Consider the following 22,837-nt stretch of genomic DNA (forward strand, 5'->3'; position numbering starts at 1 on the left):
TGATGGTGATGGTGATGGTGATGGTGAAGCTTTCTAGAAAGAATATCAACATCTCACCTAAAAGGAATGCAGAGTGGTAAAAAAGAATTAACAACGATTAAGAACAAACATGTCCTGAAATACTATTTCATATCTTCTAAAGAAGAAGGATATCTAGGATTAGTTTTACCTTTGTGCCGATTTGGTGCAGCCGAGGTTGGTGGATGTTGAACCCGGTTCTTGACTCTTCACCAAGTCCTTCGACAAAACCCAGAGAGCAGGTTATATAGTATATCAAATGATTGGAAATGCCGATTTCTGTGCTATCTTGGATACTATATAATTGGACCTTGAATCCAATGCTACTCTAGTACACAAAAGAGTATAATCGTTCTCTAACAGCCGATGAACTAGCTCATATGTATACATTTAAAAAGATGGGAATTCAATCAGTATGATAAGGAACTTAACATTCCTGATTTGTTATTGTAAGGCTGCAAGAGTTTTTCGAACTTACAATGCCACAGGATCGCTTCTAACTGATATACTATGGACTGGGGTATCGCTGAAGGAGAATGGTTGGTTAAAAAAATTAGCAAGAAAAATAAATCTAAAAAGAGAGAAAAAATCAAACATGGTATATCATTCTATACAGTGTTGATGAAAGAAGATGGGAAATCGGCTATGGAGTGAGAGCCTATCTTCACATTATGAGAATAATCATGATTTTCTTTTAGTCAGTGATGGCCACGTCTGAGAACTGATAGGAATCCACTAGAAGATTTCTCCTTGCGCCGGTCTTCTTCATCTCCAACCTGTTCAAATACAGGTCAAATTTTAATGTAAGCAGAGTGCCGAAAAGGAAAGTTGGCATGCCAATTCCATTATTTTTGGTTTTAGCAAAATAAAAAGAAATGAAAAAAAAATACTACAGAAAATTATTTTCTTGTAATTGGTTTTATTACAGAAAATATAAAAACAAAATCAAATATAATTGAAATTAATAAATTATAGAAAATTTAAAAAGATTGAGATAAGTTTAAAGCAGCATATAAAATTAATTTATTGATTTTAAATTTATTTTTAATTTTTCTTTACTACTTTCTACTTTTCCTTTCTATTTTGTTTCTCTCACATTTCCCTTAAATTTTTTGGGAACAAACATAGCCTTCACAAAAGAAAAATTGGAAGTTAACCTAACTAAATCTACGGCAGACATGGAATGTGACATACAACTATTTGCAAATTCATGGGTGCATCTATACACTGTTCAGTTAGCCTGATTACAAAACCCAACATCTTCCATCATGATACATGACCAAAAAGAAGATGCAACTTAAGATGATGAGAATTTGACAGGTTCTTAAAAGCTAAACCAACCATAAACAAAATATCAGCAATGTTTTGTGGATAAAGGCAAGCATACTAGGGGGAAAATGGTTGAGCTAATGAAAATATTCATTATTTTGTTCCAAAATAATTTGCTAATTATTTGGATGAGACACAAGAAAATTGGGTTTGCATATTGCAAAATGAGCATTACCTCTTTGGCTATTTGCTGAAGAATCTCTATAATTTCAGAGAAGTCGGGTCTTAATGTTGGATCTTGTTGCCAGCACCTCTCGAGCAACTCTGCAAGCTTTGGATGAGTGTTCTTTGGCATGGTTGGCCGGAGACCCTGGAAATGTTATCAAAATGTGAATTATTTTCACATAATAGTAATATCTACTTCAAATGAGAGTATTGGACATGGTCTCTATGTTTATCCTGAGGAAATTAACCCAACCCATCTAGAAGAAATTAGATGGTTATTGATGACATGATCAATATTGTGTGCTGGATGATTACCTTTTGGACGACTCCAACGGCTGCTTGTAATGGGGTCAAGTACTCATATGGAAGCTGGCAAGTGAAACATGAATTTTTGTGAAAGGAACAAAAGCATAAAGATTATCCAGATCTAAAAGCTGCTAATACAAAGACATACCTTTCCAGTTAGCAACTCCCATAACACAATTCCAAAACTAAAAACATCAGCTTTGTGATCATATGGCTTGTGTTCTATGACCTTCAATGCAGAAAAAAACCATTGTAAGAGAATGCCAGGATGAGCAACCTCTGATCAAAGAATAGTAGAATACATGTAAGAAACACAATCAATATTACTAATTCATTCAGATTTAAGAAACTACCAGTAATATCTAGAAATACAATCGAGAATACCAACTCATTCATATTGAAGAAATGAGTAATATCCAAGATTCTCTCAAACAAAACCACTCCAAAATGGCCACCACATTGCAGCTTCCATAAGAACAGTGAGAATGACCCACTTAAAAATGTTCGAAACACTGCTAGCAAAATATTTTTATCACCAATTAATTAATAATAGTTGTTGTAGATTTTATTTGTGCCCCTTCGCCATTCTTAACGAATATGATTGTTTATTAAAAGGACAAGAAATTGACAATATATGCTAAAGAGGTGACATCACCAAATCGTGGCACTCTACTGTATGTAAAGTTCATTTTCTTACTATTTCCTGGAGGGGAAGTAGGGTACAACTGCTAATTATTGTTCCCCACAACCCACTAATCACATTTCTTTGGATCTACGAGAGAACAATGCTAGTGATGCATGGGATGAGATTAACTAGTTATCCCCATATTTGATAGCATAAGGTCCAGGCGGGTTATAGCACTCAGTGCTTCCAGCTATTGATAAGATAATGACTTCTCCTGCCCTATTGTCAAACAACTTCTCTAGCAGAGATAGCGGGTTTAAAGGCTAGCCAGCATCAGCATCTCATTCTTAGGCCCCATACAAAGAATCAAGTGTTGAAGCCAGTTCCATTTCAGTTGGAGTCCTATTTTCAACCTGTTCTAAGATAGGGCCATATGAAATGATGAGGAAGATAAGAATGAAATGGCAGATCTCACTAGAAGGCAGGAAGTGCTCTAGTGAAAGTATGTACTAGGTGAGCCTATTCCTATCATGTGGGTAAGATATCTAATGAAATGCCTTTCAGCTAGTGCTATTCTTTCTGCTTGCAATGCAGTTGTTGGAGTGGAAGTTGTAGTCATCAGCTTTTCTCTTTTCAGTCCATGTATTGGGCATTATAGTATCACGAGTTGTTTCAACAAGCTTGAACCAAATGAAACAGCATAAAAAAGAAAAAAAGCAACATAAATAATGCAAAATGGTAGATTTTAATTCATTACTAATGCATAAATCAAAAGTTGAACATAATATATAGCAGGTGCATTAATAAAAGAACATTCTACGTGCTAAACTACCATTTGAAACTGTTAAATAGTGAGCCAATAATATATATCACACTTAATTGGGAATTAGCTTTAACACCCCACATCATGGGAAGCCTTCTTAGGGCTTGTATGTGGGCTTAATAAATTGGAGGAAATAAATAAATGGTGAAGTTTAACCTCATGAGTTCCTATCAAACAAGGTTTTGATACCATGTTAAATTACCAATTGAACTAAAATTTTAAGTTGTAGGTAATGGACCAACAATGAATATCAAGCTTATTTAGGTTTTAGCCCTAACAATAAGTTATAGCAGGATTAAGTTATTGTTGATAAAAATAGCAGGTGTCAGTTTTAATTAACATATAGAAGGTGTAGGAATCAAGCATGACATTCAAAATTTTGATATCTATGAACTATCCATTATGTAATAAAGATGCACCTCTGGAGCCATCCATCGATATGTCCCAGTTTCTGCAGTCATAACTCCAGATTGAGCTTTCACTCTGGCAACTCCAAAATCTGCTACCTTAACAACCTGCAATCCAGAGAATAAGATATTGTCAGCCATGCTGAAGTTTTAGATATACAGCATGCATTTATAAAGACTATATCAGAATCAAATCATAGCACTCATAAGTCTGAGAGCAATGCAAAAACATAGGAAAGAGAATCACAAGGAAAACCAACACATTGCATATAAACAAAAGCAACAAGTCTTACACCTAACATGTGACAAAATCTTGATCTAATTATCCTTTTCACCAAATAATGAAGTAAACAATTACATAACATAATATCTGAAATTAAAGATTGACTGCACGAGCTTTTGAAAAAAACAAATAACAATAATATCTAAAAATCCTAAAAGTGAATATAGAGATAACAATTACAAAAAGAACAAGGCAACAAGGGAAAAATTTTCAATAATGTTTTGCAGATAATGTAGCATTAATACATGGATGAAAAGATGAACCAAAGAGTGGCAACAAAAGCAGTACACTTTACTCTTTTAAGTAAAAGTATCAATTTTTAACATTTTCTGGTTGTAATAAAGGTGGAATCTGAAGTTTGACTAACTATGCTAGTTTATAAAAATATCTTATGTGTAACACAAACTACAGAAAGAAAATAAAAAATTACACAGAGAATGACATTATTGAAAATATGTGTTTAAGGGAGTATCTTACTTCATTCTCATCCATCAGAAGATTGGCAGCTTTCAAATCCCTGTGGATTATATTATTTTGGTGCAAGTAGTTCATTCCCTTGGAAACATCAATTGATACTTTGAGCAATGCAGGAAGCTTAAAAACACCCTTTTGCTTGTGTAGATAGTCATACACACTTCCACCAGACATAAATTCTAACCACAAAAAGAAAAAAAATGAATATGGGGTTGATAATAACCCAAAGAAAAGATATGGACAAAAATTCAAAACAAAGATCAAATTCAAATTCTTGAATGAGAAAATTTTGTTTTATTTTTTTCTCTTGTTCTCTCATTCTTCTGGGAACCAAACAGTGCTATTAGATGTGGCTCATGTGAATTTAGATCAACCTAGAAGAGATTTAGGTAGGTCATTGCGATTTTAGGTAATCGAATTACTTGCAAATTCTGGAAGGAGCCAGTCAGCCTGTGGAATTCCGATGGCTAAATGCTGTTTGGGTTTCCATTTCTTTTATGTTTGACTGGGGATAATGGTACAGTGTAATCTGTAAATTATTGTAGCAAAAGATTTGAACTCTTATTTTTCAAGACACATTTGGAAACCCATAGGAGTTTACCTGTCACAATGTATAAGCTTGGAGGCCTTGTACATGCACCAATGAACTGTACCACATTCTTGTGCCTAACTTTCCTGCAAGTACACAAGGAGTTTGTCAGAAATCAAAACAAACAAAGACATTCCTAAGCAAGATTTATGCAGAACTGTGTTTGTGGGAGAGAAGAAGAATAAGAAATTAACAAAAATTATCTAAAAATAATCAAGCACCAATACCAAAGGGAAAAAAAAAAAAAAAAGACAGAAAAAAACCAGTGACTAGATCCATAATACTGTGAAGTGGTATAGGTACATGAGTAAAAGACAGGATGCTGGTGGAATATGTCAAGATCCAATGCACCTTTTAATGAAATAATTTCTGCAAAACAAATTAGTTGTTGAATGCATATGCATGGTGTTTTTTAAGTACCTGCTTGAAACTTAAAAGATATTTTTCTGTATGATATATTTACAGCCTGGAAGGGTGTTGTCTCCTCCAAGCCCTCTAAGAGATTCATTACCATTCTAGTCCTTTGATTAGCTGATCCAAGCAAAAATTTGATGACTGTGCTCTAGGTTCTCTTGCACAGATGGGTTCACTGGGTTTTACAAGGATTTGGCATTGTAGTTTACATTTATTTTCCTTTGGATCCAAAGGGTTGAGTTGGCAACTTGCTTTCCCTTGTTTGGAGGATCAAAGAGTGCAGAGCTTATAATTTATCTCATGTGTAGCTTCTGTTGGATTGCGGAGGCAACTTGCTTTCCCTCCTTTGGAGGGTCTAAGAGTGCAAAGCTTATTTTCTCATGTGACAGTTAAAATTGATAGCTCCAATATGAAAAATCTCTTCTCCTAATCATCCATGCTTTTGAAACAACAGTTGTCAACTTGATCCGATCACTTTGGAAATAGTTATTTCCTTCAACTGGATACTTTGATCTCACAAGCCAGAGGCTGATAGTTCTCATTCTTTAAATTTCCTCCTAGCTGCTCGGCCTTGGTAGGTATCTGGTTTCCAACTTCAGGTATCAGCTTTCAATTTCAAACAGTCTACAGTTGATAGTCCAGGTATGTAATTAATACCTGGTTGCTCTTGTAACCATGCTAAGCTTGCTAGTTATGCGCAAACAAAATTAAGTTCCCTCCAGACCATGCTGCTGCCAATAGCCCACCTACAAATGGATAAGATTCTGAATTTCAAGCATACAAGTTCTTGAAATTAAAGTAGCAGAGCAATAATTAACTTCATGCAGGACATGGGGATTGCTCTTTCATTACAAGTTCTATACTTCTCTAAGTCTTTTTTTTTTCTCCTTTACTTCAACAAGTTCGTATTAATGATGAAAAGTGTTCTTCTGGAACAGACTGGTGAACAAGCCAGCCAAACATCTGATCCAATGCCCCTGCTAAACTGAGATTACAAATTAACATGAGAGCAATGGTTGGAGAAAATTAATCCTTAAAGATAGCTTAAAAGATGCCACAAGCCAATGAGCCAGCTTTAAGCTTTTTCTATAGCTTTAAAACTTCCAACCTTTTTCCTTTTCCAACAGACTGGGTCAACAAATTCAACCACAGTTGTTGGATTTGCATTGTTGTAAACCACTTAAATAGGTTTAGAGTCATCTCATGTTGTGTTGTCAAGAGAGATCTATTCTTCTTGTACTATTTCCTCAATTCTTCTCAACACAATCATCCTTGTACAAGAAAAAAAAGAAAATTCTATAACTTGAGAGGTGAAAACTGGCTAATAGGAAACTTTACTTCATTTCCAATATTGATGCATGAAATAAATATCAAATATCAGGTATTGCTTCCAATATGTTTTCCATTCATCATATCGCAGATGTTACGAACAGACAACTGTCCAACTAATTACACAGCTTCTTCAACAAGCCACATCCTCAAATTCCTGTGTTCATATAATCATGATTGAGAACATTCTTTTTGATAGGCCATAGTCATGGTCAAAAGAATATAATCAAGTTTTAACCAGCAGCACTGTTAACATTGATTAACACATTCTAATAATTCAAAGGCCTACTATAGAAAACTAACACGATTATATCACACATGAAGGAAAGAACATATCACAGAAGCTCAGCAAGGGTGGTTAGATATAATTTGACAAACCTCATAATAAAGACTTCCTGTGCAAACTCTTTCTGCATGTCTGAATTTAAACGCTCAGGCTTGAGGACTTTAATTGCCACTTCCTGACTACAGTATGTACCTTTGTACCTAACATAATCAGAAGAGATAGTTTAACCAAACGTTCAAACACTATCAAGACATGTGTCTAAAACATTATAAACTTACAGATCACCATATGAACCCGATGCAACTTTGTTCTCAAATTTCAACTGCCTAACATCGATTTCCCAGACATCAGTCCCATCATTAGGTATTGTCACAAAATCAGATTCGCATTTGATTCCTGTTTCTTCTTGCTCGCCTGTAGGAGATAAGGAATGATGATTTGGCCAAGATTGCTTCTGCATAGCAACTCAAAAATGTCATACTGGGAAATAGACATGTTAATTGTGGTATAGAAAAATGACACAAAGGAGAGAACATTCAAGAGTAGACAGGATGACAAAGTTGTCGTCAATTAGTATGATGAAAGATCAATACACAAATTGGAGTAGTCTATTCTTAGGACTTATTTTACTGCATAAAATCCCGAAATTAAATAGTATAATAAAATAAAATGTTTAAAACAAATGAGTAGCAGTGAAATACCTCAATCTTAAAAACTTCCTTTTCCAGTGCAGTTCTCAGCTGCTCTGTTTCCTAAGAAATTTAAAACATCAAGCCTGTTAAGCAGTTTCTTGCAAACTGAAATACATTATAAAAGAAAGTTTAGTAGTTTGGCATTATATGTTTAACATAAGCATATTTTGAAAGCCTTGAGATTTATCATAACTTCTTAAATGATCCTTGGTTAAACCAAGGTATACTTACCTTTCCAAAGTGAGCAGCTGCATTGTATAAAAATTCAGAAAAAGGATGACCAAAAAAGTAGAAAACTATGACTAATGAATTCTAAAAACTGGTAAACAGATCAGCAATCTTAAATTGATGAAATCACAAATAAAATGAAAACAATACTTAGAAATTATAGTAGCAGACCAGGTAACATTGCCTTGTTGATATTCAACAAATAGATGCTGAATATTTTCATTTTCCCATTAGCAAACAACCGTCTAGCAACACATCTAAATAACTGAAAAGCAAATACCTCATATGGCCATCCATCAACAACAAAGACATCTAAGGAGTAACCATCCACTGTGGAAAAGGCATGTGCTTCTTGGATGTTGAGCTCAAGCTCAGAAAGCAAGCAAGTCAACTGAAATTATGTGTACGAAGAAAAATGTGTGAAATGGGGAGACATGTAAAACCAATGAGATAATACAATCTTCATCAAAAGGATTTTCATGTATTTTCTGCACAGAAATTTTCATTAAGCACTCAAAACTGCACCCCTATCAGAACAAAGATAACAATAAGCATCTAAAAACACACTACTTCAGAGGATGTTCATTAGTGCTTGTGTGCAACCCCCACCCACCCATACACACAAATGTTATTCCAGATTGTGGTGCAATGGCAGAACTTCACATCACCAACTAGAGACATGATAAGCCAATTTCACTCACAAGGGAGATTTCCTTTTTAATCTAGAGCATATGAATTATAAAATGTACCAGATATATGCCCCATTCATGAGCATAGCATCGAGTGTTATATAAAATTTTGTCTACTTGTGCCCTTCCTTTCCTGGAATAGGAAGCTCTTAAAACATATGAGGCTCCAAATCCATATTTTTTTACACTAGCTCAATGAAAGGGAAAGAAGAGCAAATAATAACAATTACAAATCACCACTTTTCGAAATTCAAAATGTGCTATACTTTGGATGGTGTGGTTTTGATCACAGATTAGGAGGGTAATAGTTTGTCTATTTAAAACTATGGTAAGCTCGAATCAAGGGACTAATTGAGCCTTTATTTTTCTGCACTAGCTACTGATAAGCAAACTGCATATGTTCAAGAAGAGAACTGTGTCAAATGTATGTTAGTGATGCTACAGTTGAAGTTGACAAACCTAGAGTAAGAAAGTGATTGTTGTGGTCATCATGAATTAAGAAACCATAAGATGGGAGATTGAATGGGAAATTGCCCATAGATAATAGCCAGATTGGTGAAGTAGAAGAATTGTGTGATGGTAGATACAAAGGCAAACCTTTTTTACAAGACTGTTTACACTTGATGGTATTTGAATTAGAGCAGTCTAGAGATAACATATTTTAAAAAATGGCTGGCCAATTGAGGATGTTGAGATGAATAAGTAGCAATACCAGAAAAGAAAGAATAACAAATAAACAGGAAATCAAATGCACCAAGAGTGAAGAGAAGCTAAAAGACTTGCAATTATGAAACATATGAAGAAAACTCATTTAAGATCATTTGGTTTGGTTCATAGAAAACCAACAGACACAATAGGGCTTATTTGACGCAAGTTGATGACACTACTAGGATGCGAGAACACAGAATGAGGCACTGAGAAAGACTTGATGGCCTATGATGACATAAAAGAACACATATATAGCGCATTACCCATCAATACCAACATGCACTTGTAGGGATACAAATATTTTGAATTCAGTGAAGGCATAGGTTTGTAAGCATTTGGGTGTCCATAAAAAATACAATAAACCATGCACTTTAGTTTAATAAATCATATGCACTGTCTAAGTTCTCAAAGAAGACAACAAGGCCAATATGGTTTGCCATATTAATGATGTTTAACCTATTAATATAATCTGACTACTTTCTTCAGAATGCTACACTCCTATTAGTAGTGGCATTTTTCTTTGCCTCTTTTTTGCCTTTTTGTCCTTATTTTCCTTAGCTAGGAAGCCCACCTTCTCTCTTCTACTTCTCTCCTGCAATAAAACTATGATTAAAAACATGGCAGATCTGGGGTCTAAAGCCAGTGTGGAAAAGCCTTTTATATGACTTATTAAGGGTGACCTTGCAAACAGGTGTGCCTCAGAAATTAGGAAAAAAAAAAAAAAGACAGCCATATATAGGATGATCTAGGACAGGTATGGAAAAAATTTGTATATAACTCCTTGGGGTCACCTTGTGAACACACATGTGCTAGAGAGAGAGAGAGAGAGAGAAATAGAGTGAAGAGACAGAAAGAGAGGATTAACAAATAACAGGAATTTCATGTTTTCTGATGAGACTGAACTAAAGTCATTTAGACCCAAAAGCCAAGTATTTTAACAGGAATTCTGGAACCTTTGCATAACAATACAAGTCTCAGATAATATGAACACTTCTAATGATAAGTGAGGAGCAAGATGTATCCTCCAAATAAAATTTATACAACAAAATGTAAACATGCATGCTATTCTTCTATCTGTTCTTCAAAATAGTAGTCATCTAGAATAACACATGCCTTCGTAATGCTAATAGCATAATTGTGGTTACTTTTGACAGAACATGACTAGCAAACTGCAAGAAAGCTACCAGCTGAAGTCTGTGACTAGACCAATAGCTCATATGAACTCTCAATACAACTGTTATTGTTACATAAGATGATAACATAATGTTGAATTGGAAGAATGATGTAGCATTGACAAAGTCTTCACAAATTTGTAAAAACAATAATTTCAAACTCATACAAGACATAGTGCGCTTGAATAAGCAAACCCATAGACTACCTGACTCAGGAGTTTTGGCTTGTCATCTGATGAAAATGTGATTTCATGCATGGGCCTGCATTTCAATCACACAAAAGTGTAAGTTTCACAATGCAAATCTGTGAAAGTACTGTTGTAAAACTTCACTAGCAAAAGCAGAACGGTGTAGCCACACTATGGAAATCATGTGTTAATTGGTTCTAAAGTGAGAATAAAATTTACAAAATTAAGTATTAAAAAAAAAGAAAAAAAAACAATTTATATTCAAGCACTCATTAAAAATGATATACAAAATAACCTAGCGACAAAGCTAATATCCTTGTGATATACAAAATACCTAATATCCTAGTGATAAAGCCAACAATAAAGCATCAAAGAAGAAGTTAGCTTACACTAGAAAATAACATCTAGCTGTTAATCCCATATACAGGTGTCAAGAATCTGAGTGTAAACAAGGAAAGTTATTACCCAGTGTCCATTATGTCCACAGTGGTAAATGTGTGGATTTTGGAAGATGACCCTTCTGAAATGCATGATCTGGACCATTTGAAAAAGGAACAGAAGGGTTTTTGAAGGTTCCAAGCAAAATTTGTTGGCAGATGAAAGACTTTTTTCAAAATCAATGGCTGCTTAATCAAGCTGCTTTGGAGCAGAAATCAACTATTTGGTAAGAAATGAATAGAAGAGTTTTTCAAGGTTCTGAGTGAACCTTTTTGGTGGTTAAAGACTTTTTTTAAAGTCTTTGCTTGCTTATCAGGCTGCTCTAAGGTGGAAATCAACTACTCTTCATTTGATTTGTATATAGTTTGTGCTTAGGATAGCTATAGATGTTGTTTCTGGATTTTTATTCTTTGGTCACAGTGTGCCAGGTATACCTCTAGTGTACTATGGTAGCATCCCTTTCTGATTCGGAGCCTTTTAACACATTTTATCCTATTTCCCTATAAAAAAGAAGGTTTAAATTAGTCTATGCAATTTATCCTTGTTCATCATTCCACACAAATTTTTATTTTACGTCTGTTGAAATTTGGCATTCAAAGTTAGGGTTTTAATTTAGGAAAGTATTTTAGGAATAAAAAAGTAGAGATCATTTAGGATGATTCAGTTTCCTAATTTTAGGAGAGAATCAAGCTAGATTGATATTTTCTTATTCAGTCATTTGTGTATATATATGTGTATGGTGTGTACGTAAAAAATCAATAAAAGAATTCAGAAATTCTTCATGGTATCAGAGCCAGTTTTCTGAAACCCTAATCCCTTCTGGCCACCTCTTTTTCAGGCCATCATTCATTCCGGCCAAATCTCTCTAGCCATCTCTCAATCCGACCATCTCTCTTTCTGGCCATCTCTCATTCCGGTCATCAGTCCCTGTTCTCAGAGCCAAGGGAGAAAACGCTTTCCGGTCGGTCGAATCGTCGTCAAAAAACATTTACCGCCGGCAACTTTTCCGGCGAACTTTCCCGGTGACGGTTTTTTCTACACCGCAAGGAGCGCCTGGAGGAGATCTCCAATTTTTCCCAAAGCACCGGAGCCAGAAAACCATCCACGCACCGGCCACACGCGTTTTTCCGGCTGGCGATTGCATCTCACGCGCCGGCACGTGAGGGCGCGTGAGCCACTTTCCGGCGACGCGCTTCCTCCTCCAGGCTTGCCTGACGCCGACCAGCCACCCTTCTTACCTGTTTCTGCCATCCGAGCCCTGCACGTGCCTCTTTTGGGGTTCTTTTGCCTCCGCGGGCCCTCCGATCAATTTTTCCAGCGTCCTCCAACTATTTTTTCTCAACTCCAATCCCTGCACGTACCTTGGGAAGTGTTCTTCTACCTTTCCGGTCCATGACAAAATACGGAATGACATCATCACAAGTATCCAACGTCACGTCACCAGAATCAGGGGGCAGATCTGAAATTCCAAACCTTGGTGGCAGTGATTCCTCTCCTATTCTCATCACAGGACACAAATTAAATGGCCATAAATATTTACAATGGTCACAATCTGTATTACTGTTCATTTGCGGTAAAGGAAAGGATGAGTACCTCACTGGAGAAGCAGCCATGCCAGAAACTACAGAACCGGGTTTCAGGAAGTGGAAAATTGAAAACAGCATGATCATGTCATGGCTTATCAATTCCATGAACAATGACATAGGTGAAAATTTCTTGTTGTTTGGGACTGTAAAGGACATATGGGATGTAGCCAAAGAAACTTACTCAAGTTCTGAAAATACTTCAGAACTTTTTCAAGTTGAATCAGCCCTACATGACTTCCGCCAAGGAGAGCAGACAGTTACTCAGTATTACAACACACTCACAAGGTATTGGCAGCACCTTGACTTATTTGATACTCACTCATGGAAATGTTCTGATGATGCAGCAACATACAGGAAAATTGTGGAACAAAAGAGACTGTTCAAGTTTTTCCTAGGACTAAACAGGGAATTGGATGATGTTAGAGGCCGAATCATGGGCATTAAACCCCTGCCAAGTCTCAGGGAGGCTTTTTCAGAGGTTAGGCGTGAAGAAAGTAGAAAGAAAGTGATGATGGGATCCAAAGAGCAACCTACCCCAACATTGGATGTCTCTGCCCTTGTTGCTCGGTCATTTAATAGTAGTGGTGGAGATCGTCAGAAACGGGATAGGCCTTGGTGTGATTATTGTAAGAAACTAGGTCATTATAAGGAGACTTGCTGGAAGCTTCATGGCAAACCGGCTGATTGGAAACCAAAGCCATGGTTTGACAGAGATGGCAGAACACACGTGGCTGCCAACTCTGAGAGCACATCTGTTCCTGAGCCGAGTCCATTCAACAAAGAGCAGATGGAGATGCTACAGAAACTATTAAGTCAAGTTGGCAGTAGCAGTACTACCGGTGTAGCCTTCACTACTAATCGAGGAGGAATGAAGCCGTGGATAGTGGACACAGGTGCTTCTGATCATATGACAGGAGATGCTGCCATTCTTCAAAATTACAAGCCAAGTAATGGTCATTCATCCGTCCATATTGTTGATGGTTCAAAGTCAAAAATTGTCGGGACAGGTTCTATAAAACTTACTAAAGACTTATATCTTGACTCAGTCCTCCATGTTCCAAACTTGGATTGTAATCTTTTGTCCATTAGCAAATTGGCCCGTGATCTCCAATGTGTTACTAAATTCTATCCAAACTCGTGTGTTTTTCAGGACTTGAAATCGGGGAAGATGATTGATAGTGCTGAACTGTGTTCCGGGCTCTACCTCCTCTCATGTGGCCAATTCTCAAACCAAGTCTCTCAAGCAAGTTGCGTACAGTCTCAAAGTATGTTAGAATCTTTCAATTCTGTGTCAAATTCTAAGGTCAATAAAGATAGTGAGATTATAATGTTACACTATCGCCTTGGTCATCCTAACTTTATTTACCTTGCAAAATTGTTTCCCAAATTATTTATTAATAAAAATCCAGCATCTTATCACTGTGAAATTTGTCAGTTTGCAAAGCATACTCGAACAGTATATCCTCAAATCTCATACAAACCTTCGACTGTTTTCTCTCTAGTACATAGTGATGTGTGGGGTCCCTCCCGGATAAAAAATATTTCTGGCACTCGATGGTTTGTGACATTCGTTGATGATCATACACGGGTAACATGGGTTTTCCTTATGAAAGAAAAGTCAGAAGTCGGGCACATTTTTCAAACCTTCAATCTTATGGTTCAAAATCAATTCAATTCCAAAATTCAAGTCCTCAAGTCAGATAATGCAAAGGAATACTTTACTAGTAGTCTCAGTACTTATCTTCAAAATCACGGCATTATCCACATAAGTTCTTGCGTTGACACCCCACAACAAAATGGGGTGGCTGAACGCAAGAATAGACATCTCTTGGAGGTTGCCCAGTGCCTTATGTTTTCCTCTAATGTTCCAAACTATTTCTGGGGGGAAGCTATTCTCACAGCTACCTATTTGATTAATCGTATGCCATCCAGAGTGCTTACCTTTTAATCCCCACGTCAACTTTTCTTAAAACAATTTCCTCACACCCGTGCAGCCTTTTCTGATTTACCACTCAAAGTATTTGGTTGCACGGAATTTGTTCATGTGTATCCTCAAAATCGTAGCAAATTTGCTCCTCAAGCCAATAAGTGCATTTTCCTAGGGTAGTCTCCAACCCAAAAAGGGTACAAATGTTATTCTCCAACCAACAAAAGATTTTACACCACCATGGACGTCTCTTTCTTTGAACATGTCTTCTTCTATCCCAAATCTCATGTTCAGGGGGAGAGCATGAATGAACATCAAGTTTGGGAGTCTCTTCTTGAGGGTGTACCTTCTTTTCACTCAGAGTCACCAAATCCTTCCCAATTCGCGCCCACTGAGTTGTCTACACCCATGCCGTCATCAGTCCAGCCAGCCCAGCACACAAATGTTCCTTCTCCTGTGACCATCCAGTCTCCCATGCCTATTCAACCTATAGCCCCACAACTTGCTAATGAGAACTTACAAGTTTACATCAGGAGGAGGAAAAGACAGGAATTAGAGCACGGATCACAGTCAACATGTGGCCAATATATTGACTCCAATTCAAGTCTTCCTGAAGAGAACATAGGTGAGGATAGGGCTGGAGAGGTGTTAATTCCCAGCATTGATGATTCTACTCTGCCGATTGCATTGAGGAAGGGTGTTAGGAGATGTACAGATCATCCAATTGGGAATTATGTTAAGTATGAAGGGCTATCACCATCTTACAGAGCATTTGCTACTTCTCTTGATGATACTCAGGTTCCCAACACAATACAAGAGGCATTCAAAATTTCAGAATGGAAGAAGGCAGTACAAGATGAGATTGATGCACTTGAGAAGAATGGGACGTGGACTATCACAGATTTGCCGGTTGAGAAGAGGCCCGTGGGGTGCAAGTGGATTTTCACCATAAAATACAAAGCAGATGGATCAGTCGAGAGATTCAAGGCTCGTTTGGTAGCTAGAGGGTTTACACAATCCTATGGGATAGACTATCAGGAGACTTTTGCTCCTGTTGCAAAACTGAACACTATTAGGATTCTTCTCTCATTGGCTGTCAATCAAGATTGGTGCTTGCAACAACTGGACATAAAAAATGCGTTTCTAAATGGTGACTTAGAAGAGGAAGTCTACATGGAAATACCACCTGGTTTCGAACAAAGTATGGCAAAGAATCAGGTTTGCAAACTCCAAAAATCCTTGTAGGGCCTTAAACAATCTTCCCGAGCCTGGTTTGATAGATTCACAAAAGCAGTCCTGAAGTTGGGCTACAAACAAGGTCAGGCTGATCATACTCTATTTGTCAAGAAGTCTCATGCCGGGAAAATGGTCATATTGATAGTCTATGTCGATGATATTATTCTATCTGGGAATGATATGGAGGAATTACAGAATTTGAAGAAGTATTTGTCAGAAGAGTTTGAAGTTAAAGACCTTGGAAATTTGAAATATTTCCTTGGTATGGAAGTGGCTAGATCAAGGAAGGGAATTGTAGTATCTCAAAGAAAATACATACTCGATCTTCTTAAGGAGACCAGTATACTTGGATGCAAACCAATTGATACTCCTATGGATAGTCGGAAGAAACTTGGTATCGAGAAAGAAAGTATACCAGTAGACAGGGGGAGATATCAGTGGCTTGTCGGGCGCTTGATTTATCTCTCACACACTCGGCCAGATATTGGCTTTGCAGTGAGTGCTGTAAGTCAATTCATGCACAACCCCACTGAGGAACACATGGAAGCAGTCTACAGGATTCTTAGATATTTAAAAATGACACCAGGGAAAGGTCTATTCTTCAGAAAGACAGAGAACCGTGACACTGAAGTATACTCAGATGCGGATTGGGCAGGAAACATCATTGACAGGCAGTCCACTTCTGGATATTGTTCTTTTTTCTGGGGAAATCTTGTTACCTGGAGGAGTAAGAAGCAATCGGTTGTAGCCAGAAGTAGTGCAGAAGTTGAGTACAGAGCTCTTGCACAGGGAATCTGTGAAGGGATTTGGATAAAAAGGGTTCTTAGTGAACTGGGACAAACGAGTTCATCTCCAATTCTGATGATGTGTGATAATCAGGCAGCTATAAGCATAACAAAGAACCCCGTGCATCATGACAGGACCAAGCATGTTGAGATTGACAGACACTTCATCACAGAGAAGGTGACTAGTGAGACGGTTAAATTGAACTATGTTCCTACCAAGCACCAAACCGCAGACATCCTCACCAAAGCTTTACCTAGGCCTAACTTCGAAGACTTAACTTGCAAGCTGAGATTATATGATATATATTCTCCAACTTGAGGGGGAGTGTTGAAATTTGGCATTCAAAGTTAGGGTTTTAATTTAGGAAAGTATTTTAGGAATAAAAAAGGAGAGATCATTTAGGATGATTCAGTTTCCTAATTTTAAGAGAGAATCAAGTTAGATTGATATTTTCTTATTCAGTCATTTGTGTATATATATGTGTATGGTGTGTACGTAAAAAATCAATAAAGGAATTCAGAAATTCTTCAACGTCATAACAAAGTTCAGTGGTACGGACCCTACAAATATTTTGTGCATTAATGGTTGCTTGTGCCCACAAGTCCATTGAGCTTGAAGATCACAAGTGTAAAAGTTCGGATTTTTTGGACCCAATCTGACTGTTCAAAGTGTAATGCCTTCTCATGCCATTTACTAGCTTAAGACATTCTTCAAGGAAACATAGAATTTTTTGGACCCTTGCATGGTTGTTACTTGAGTCCAACCTCTACTAATTTTAATAATTGACTAAATTTGCTGCTTCCAATATCAAAAGTTTCAGTTTCCAAGCACAATTTCTATAGCCAATAGGCACTAGCATATACTTCTCTAATTCTATGACCTAACTATAGAATTTAAAGCTATCCCAGACAAGTACTAATCATCCAGCAGCCTATTTAAAATAAACAATAATGATAATGCTATTAGAAAATAATTCAAAATGCATATGAACAAGCACTTTAATATAAAATATTTCAATAATATAAACAAGAAACAGAGTTCCAAAAAAATTCAGGTTAACAATGTCCATCAGCCAATCCAAGCTGTGTTTAACCCAGTCAAGTTTGATTAGACATCTCCAGATCTAATATGAGGACATATAGGACAAAAGTTATTTACCGAGAATACTGTGAACTAGCATGTACAGAATCATCCCCATCCCCATCTTGGACATGAGAATTGTTTGCTTCAATTGCAAGGGCCTCAAGATTAGGCGATGATCCAAAGGCAGGTGGTGGGAGAATGCTGACAAATTAAAAAGGGAGGCAAAGATGTCAGCCTAGTTAATAAGAAGTGATACCAAACAAAAAGAAAGCAAGAAATACTGAATAAATTTCACTAAAGATAGCTCATATGAGATTTAAAGAACTTGCATTCAACAAACTAAAAAAAAAAAAAAGATAAAAACAAGAAAAGGAACTTGGAAAAACGAACGATACCTCTGTTTGCTAGAGTACTTTGGAGAACCATGGGCTGGCCCAATAGTAGGAGAGTTTGAATGAATAGAATCAGCTATGTTCCCATGAATCCCATCAGATATAGGATGAACCTACATAACAGAATGGGTAAAACCTCCCATAGAATTAGGAAAAAAAAATAGAGTTGGAGAATACATATATAGAAACTAAGGCTTAAGATCCATTCTGCAGCATGGAAATTTCAACAAAAAAGGGATTAGGGGAGTATTTGGAGATACAAATCTTCATAAATTAAAAGAGACATCAGTTCAAATTGTCAATAACTTGTGTCTAAAAAATTCATAAACAATCACAAGTTAAGATAACACTAGTTAAGATAAATTGCTCACTGACAATATAGAAACCACTTCTAAAATAATCAAATACAAAAGTGACAATGTATCTGGACCATCAACAAGTATTTTCACAGTTTTCCCAGGAACTTTTTGAAAGCTACTCTGATAATTGCAATGCTATGCCAAATCAAAATTTTCATTTCAACAGGGTGTGAATTCTTCAAAAAATGTTACATGAACCTTCTTCTAGCAAGATCAGCTACCTATTATATCCCTAAGAAACTTTAAAAAATGAGAGTTTCCCTCCTGGTTACATCATCCAATACTCAAGATGCTTGAAAAACTGTCGTTGCTGGACTAAGACCAAGATTCAACTAGTCAATTTATGTTATAGTTTATTTTAATACACAATTCGTTAATTTGTGGAATAGTTGATTTATATACAAATGGTTATATTGTAGGATTTGGATGCTATTTATCCACTAGAACAAACATTAAAATTAGCTTTGTCCTAGAAAGAATAGAAAAGAACGCACATCAAAACTACAGCCAAAGGAAGTTCATTTAAGGGTGAAAAAGTACTCGAAGAAAAAAATACAAGAAAATAAGAAAAAATTTGCAAAGAAATAAACAGAACAAAGTAACAACAAATAAAAAATTTCAAGGTCCAAGCCAAAAACATGAAAATGGAGACAAGACATAAATATTTAACAGTCTAACAGTCAATGATATTATGTTCCTTTTCCCCTGTCGCAGAGCCCAACCACATCTTACATAACGTTTGTGAGAGACATCAAATTTTCCAAACTGAAACATAAAAGTAATTAGTTCATGTAGATACATAAACAGATGCCAGCATCATATCCATATACATGCAAATCTGAATGTCTTGCAAAAGAAAGTCTCATTCCTTCAGCAATATATAGTCAACAAGCTCACTACAACCCCTCGATAACTCAAACTAATATCCCAGCATCCACATATTGCTATGCTCATACAAGATAAAGTATTTTAACCATCCATGTTGACACCACTAGAGCGGATAATGCATCTTAATTAATCTAGCTTAATGACTGTCTGACTTTGAATAAAAATCACAGTATGGCCAGGCTAATGGGAGTCCATTGCCCATTGCATTAATTCCAGCAAATAGCAATGGGAGTGTCAACTAACCACCAAATATATTTGTTAAAACAAAGTTCATATTCATAGTTCTTCTACCCATGTCCAGAGTATTGCAAAGCAAGAATAAATTTTCCTATTTCTATTAGTTTTGAAAACCAATCACTAAGATAATGTGAGATGACAAATTTCCACCTTTCAGTAATATCTCAAAAAGAAAAAAAGACGAAATCCCTTCCAATATGATAAATCGAAAATGAAATACAGATTGGTAGAATCAAGTTAGATCTTCTTGATAATCAATGCTGAATCCCACTTCGGACAAATAAACTGAGCCGAGCCAAGCCAAGTCAACACGTGCAAATGTTTCTCATTTCATAACAACTGGAAACATCAATCTAGTCTTCCCTGAATTTGAGCACATCAAGCCAGAAGCCACAACCAAGATTATAAATAATCTCTTAAATGGGGCTTGCAGTTGGACTCACATTCCTTAATAAAAAGGTAATCGATTTACAGTTGGTTACTGAATTTAGCAACTAGTTGCAGTCACATATAGGAAAGATCTCATATCCCTCAAGGAGAGAATTCATGGAAATAGGGATAAAAAGATGAGCAGATTCAAATTAAAAGTTGTCCCAAACAGAAGCAACACCCACACACTTCGAGTAACATTATATGATTACACAAAGAAATCAAAGTATCCCTAAGGAAAATAAAGTTTCAGCAATTATATAAGAAAATGAAAAAAGAAAATGTTCAAAATTGAAATAACTTACATCTAGTATGGAACTAAACTACGATTTATAGGAGATCCATAAAAACCATAGGAAGAAACAACACTGATGCTAAACGACAAGCACAATGTGATGTAACGGCCAGCCAGCCAACGTTACTGACATTCGTTAGTTGAAAGCCGACCAAATCAACTCACCTGCACAAGGCGAACTTCAATTGCAGGCCTATTGGTAGGATCATGCGCCAAATGCAGCAATCTCTTGTGCGTTAGAACGTCTTCAGCCCTCTCCACATTCACATCCAGAGCATACCTGCAGTCCAAAACATCAAATTCCTCAGCGCAGTCATTCAACAAAGCATAAACACACAGAAAACCACGGAAAATGCTATGAAGTCTGAAACGAAACGTTCAACAGTATCAAAGATAATTAATCTACTAAACTAAACTACCTTCATGTAAGATTAATCCACCAAACACAACCAAAATAACACTAATATCAAATTCAAAAACTAATCATCAAGAAACGGATTCAAGATTCCAACAATCCAAAACGACAATCATCGTTACAAAAAAAAGAAAAAAAAAAAAAGAAACGAAAATCGAAACAAACAGTGTACAAACAAACCAAAAAGAAAAAGGATAAAAAAAACTTGATAAAATAACAGAAACAAAACGAAACGAAAAGGCTAGGGCAAAAGGTACCGAGTGGGGAGTCGAACGAAGTGAGCCCACAGTTCCTCGTCGAAACCAGGCTCAAACGCCTCCTCGTTGTCGGAATCCTTGAGCCGACGCAGAACCTCATTGTATACCTCCAGCTTCTGGCGCTGTTGCCGCGACTGCGCCGGCGACGACGAATCGTGAACTCTGCTACTGCAACTCTCGTTGTCTTCCATCACCATTGAAGACAACACCAAAACTAAAAAAGCAAAACGGAGAAAATTGGCGAGAAAATCTTGAGGCAGCGAGATCCGGAACGGCGAACGGAGATATAAACGGTGGATGAAGATTTGTTTGGTTACGTGAAATGGATTGATTCGGAAAAATAGAGAAGGCGATAGCAAGCTTTTATGGAGACGCAGATGCTTAAACTGTAAAAAATAAAAATAATAATAATAATAATTATTATTATTATAATTATAATAATCGTTAGTATTACAAGGACGTTTTATGCCTTTCATTCCATCGACCTTCCCTTCCCACTCCCTTTCGCAAACTATACACATATACAACTACTAAAAAATAAATATTATTCTTATTATTATATAATTATTATTTTTTATATATTTATAATTAATTAAATTAATTTCAATTTTTTAAATTACATTAAAATCTATATCTATGAATTATTTTTGTTTATTTTGTTGTGGAATGTTGAAGTTGATTGGATTGGATTAGATTTGGTTAATTAATTAGAGTTTGGGGATTAGTTTAAATAAAGTTATAATTAAATCATCCCAACGAGTCCGTGAGGCCAGCACCCACCTTCTTTCATGCCCAATCAGACGCGGGATAACGTGGCATTGTTTTGGGCGCCGGGCGCCCACTGCTTTTAGATAAGTTCTTGGTGTAATGACACTTCTGCCCCTCGTTTTGCCTTCTGGGATGTCCTCATCCGAAAATAATTGCCAATATTTTTAAGAAAAATTATGAGAGTGATTTTGGTTTATTTAATTTTTTTTTGAAGAATCGTCTTCCAACTAATTTTTTTATAATAAACTTAGGGTAATTTTTAAAAATTTATCCGATGTATAAGTTCTTTAATGAAACACTTTTGATTTTTTTTAAATTATTTTTAAAGTGATATTTTAGATTTTGATGAATAATTAAATTAATTGATTTTTATTTTTAAATGTTATATGCTATGCACTTTTAAAATTTTCAAAATTATTTTTATAAATTTTTAAAGATATATATATAAAATAAAATGTGATAAACATGATAATTTAAAAATAATAATAATAAATATTTTATTTCATTAAAAATATTTTTTTTTAAATATAAAAAACTGTTCTAATTGTAATTTTTGAAACTAATTTTTAAAATTTTTATTTTATTTTTTAACTCAAAATTAATTTTTAAAAATAAGTTTTTAGAAAGTATGATCAGACTCATGTTTTTTTCTTTTATTTTTAAAAATTGATGAAAATAACTTATACTTATTCTCTAAAAATTATTTTTCGTTTTATTTCATTTTTTTAAATTGCTTTCATATAACAACGATCAAATAATATTAAAAAATAAATAAATAAATTTTTATTTTTAAAAACATAAAAACTATTTTTAAATTACATAATCAAACAAACTCGGAATAATATTAATTTTATTTAAATTTCAAATAAATTGAAACATGTTTAATTAATTTTTAAAAATCATTTATACTTTAGAAAAAACGTTTTTAAAGAAAAATCAAATATTTGAAAATTTTTTAAAAATTTGAAAAATCAATTATAATCTTTTATGAAAAAAAAATATTCTCAAAAACATTT

The 22,837-nt window shown here is 35.6% G+C and overlaps 1 protein-coding gene across 4 annotated transcripts; it reads right to left on the reverse strand.

Moving 5' to 3' along the window:
- Positions 1-432: 432 nt before the first annotated feature.
- LOC100246860 (serine/threonine-protein kinase STY46) lies at positions 433-21,459 on the reverse strand. Of its 4 annotated transcripts, XM_010648163.3 has the most exons (16): positions 21,054-21,459; positions 20,547-20,661; positions 18,177-18,286; positions 17,857-17,982; positions 10,744-10,798; positions 8,249-8,359; positions 7,750-7,800; positions 7,327-7,502; positions 7,141-7,248; positions 5,032-5,105; positions 4,434-4,609; positions 3,686-3,781; positions 1,967-2,047; positions 1,828-1,881; positions 1,523-1,657; positions 433-794 (listed from the first exon to the last, which is right to left on the reverse strand). In XM_010648163.3, the coding sequence occupies exons 1-16, from the start codon at positions 21,248-21,250 to the stop codon at positions 717-719; spliced, it is 1,743 nt and encodes a 580-aa protein (XP_010646465.1). In that variant the 5' UTR covers positions 21,251-21,459; the 3' UTR covers positions 433-716. The 4 variants fall into 4 exon arrangements, with proteins under 4 accessions (XP_010646465.1, XP_010646466.1, XP_059591786.1 ...); XM_010648164.3 differs by lacking the exon at positions 8,249-8,359; XM_059735803.1 differs by having other exon boundaries at positions 433-1,657.
- Positions 21,460-22,837: the final 1,378 nt, after the last annotated feature.

This window comes from Vitis vinifera, chromosome 3, assembly GCF_030704535.1.
Source record: "Vitis vinifera cultivar Pinot Noir 40024 chromosome 3, ASM3070453v1".
NCBI classification, from domain to species: domain Eukaryota; kingdom Viridiplantae; phylum Streptophyta; class Magnoliopsida; order Vitales; family Vitaceae; genus Vitis; species Vitis vinifera.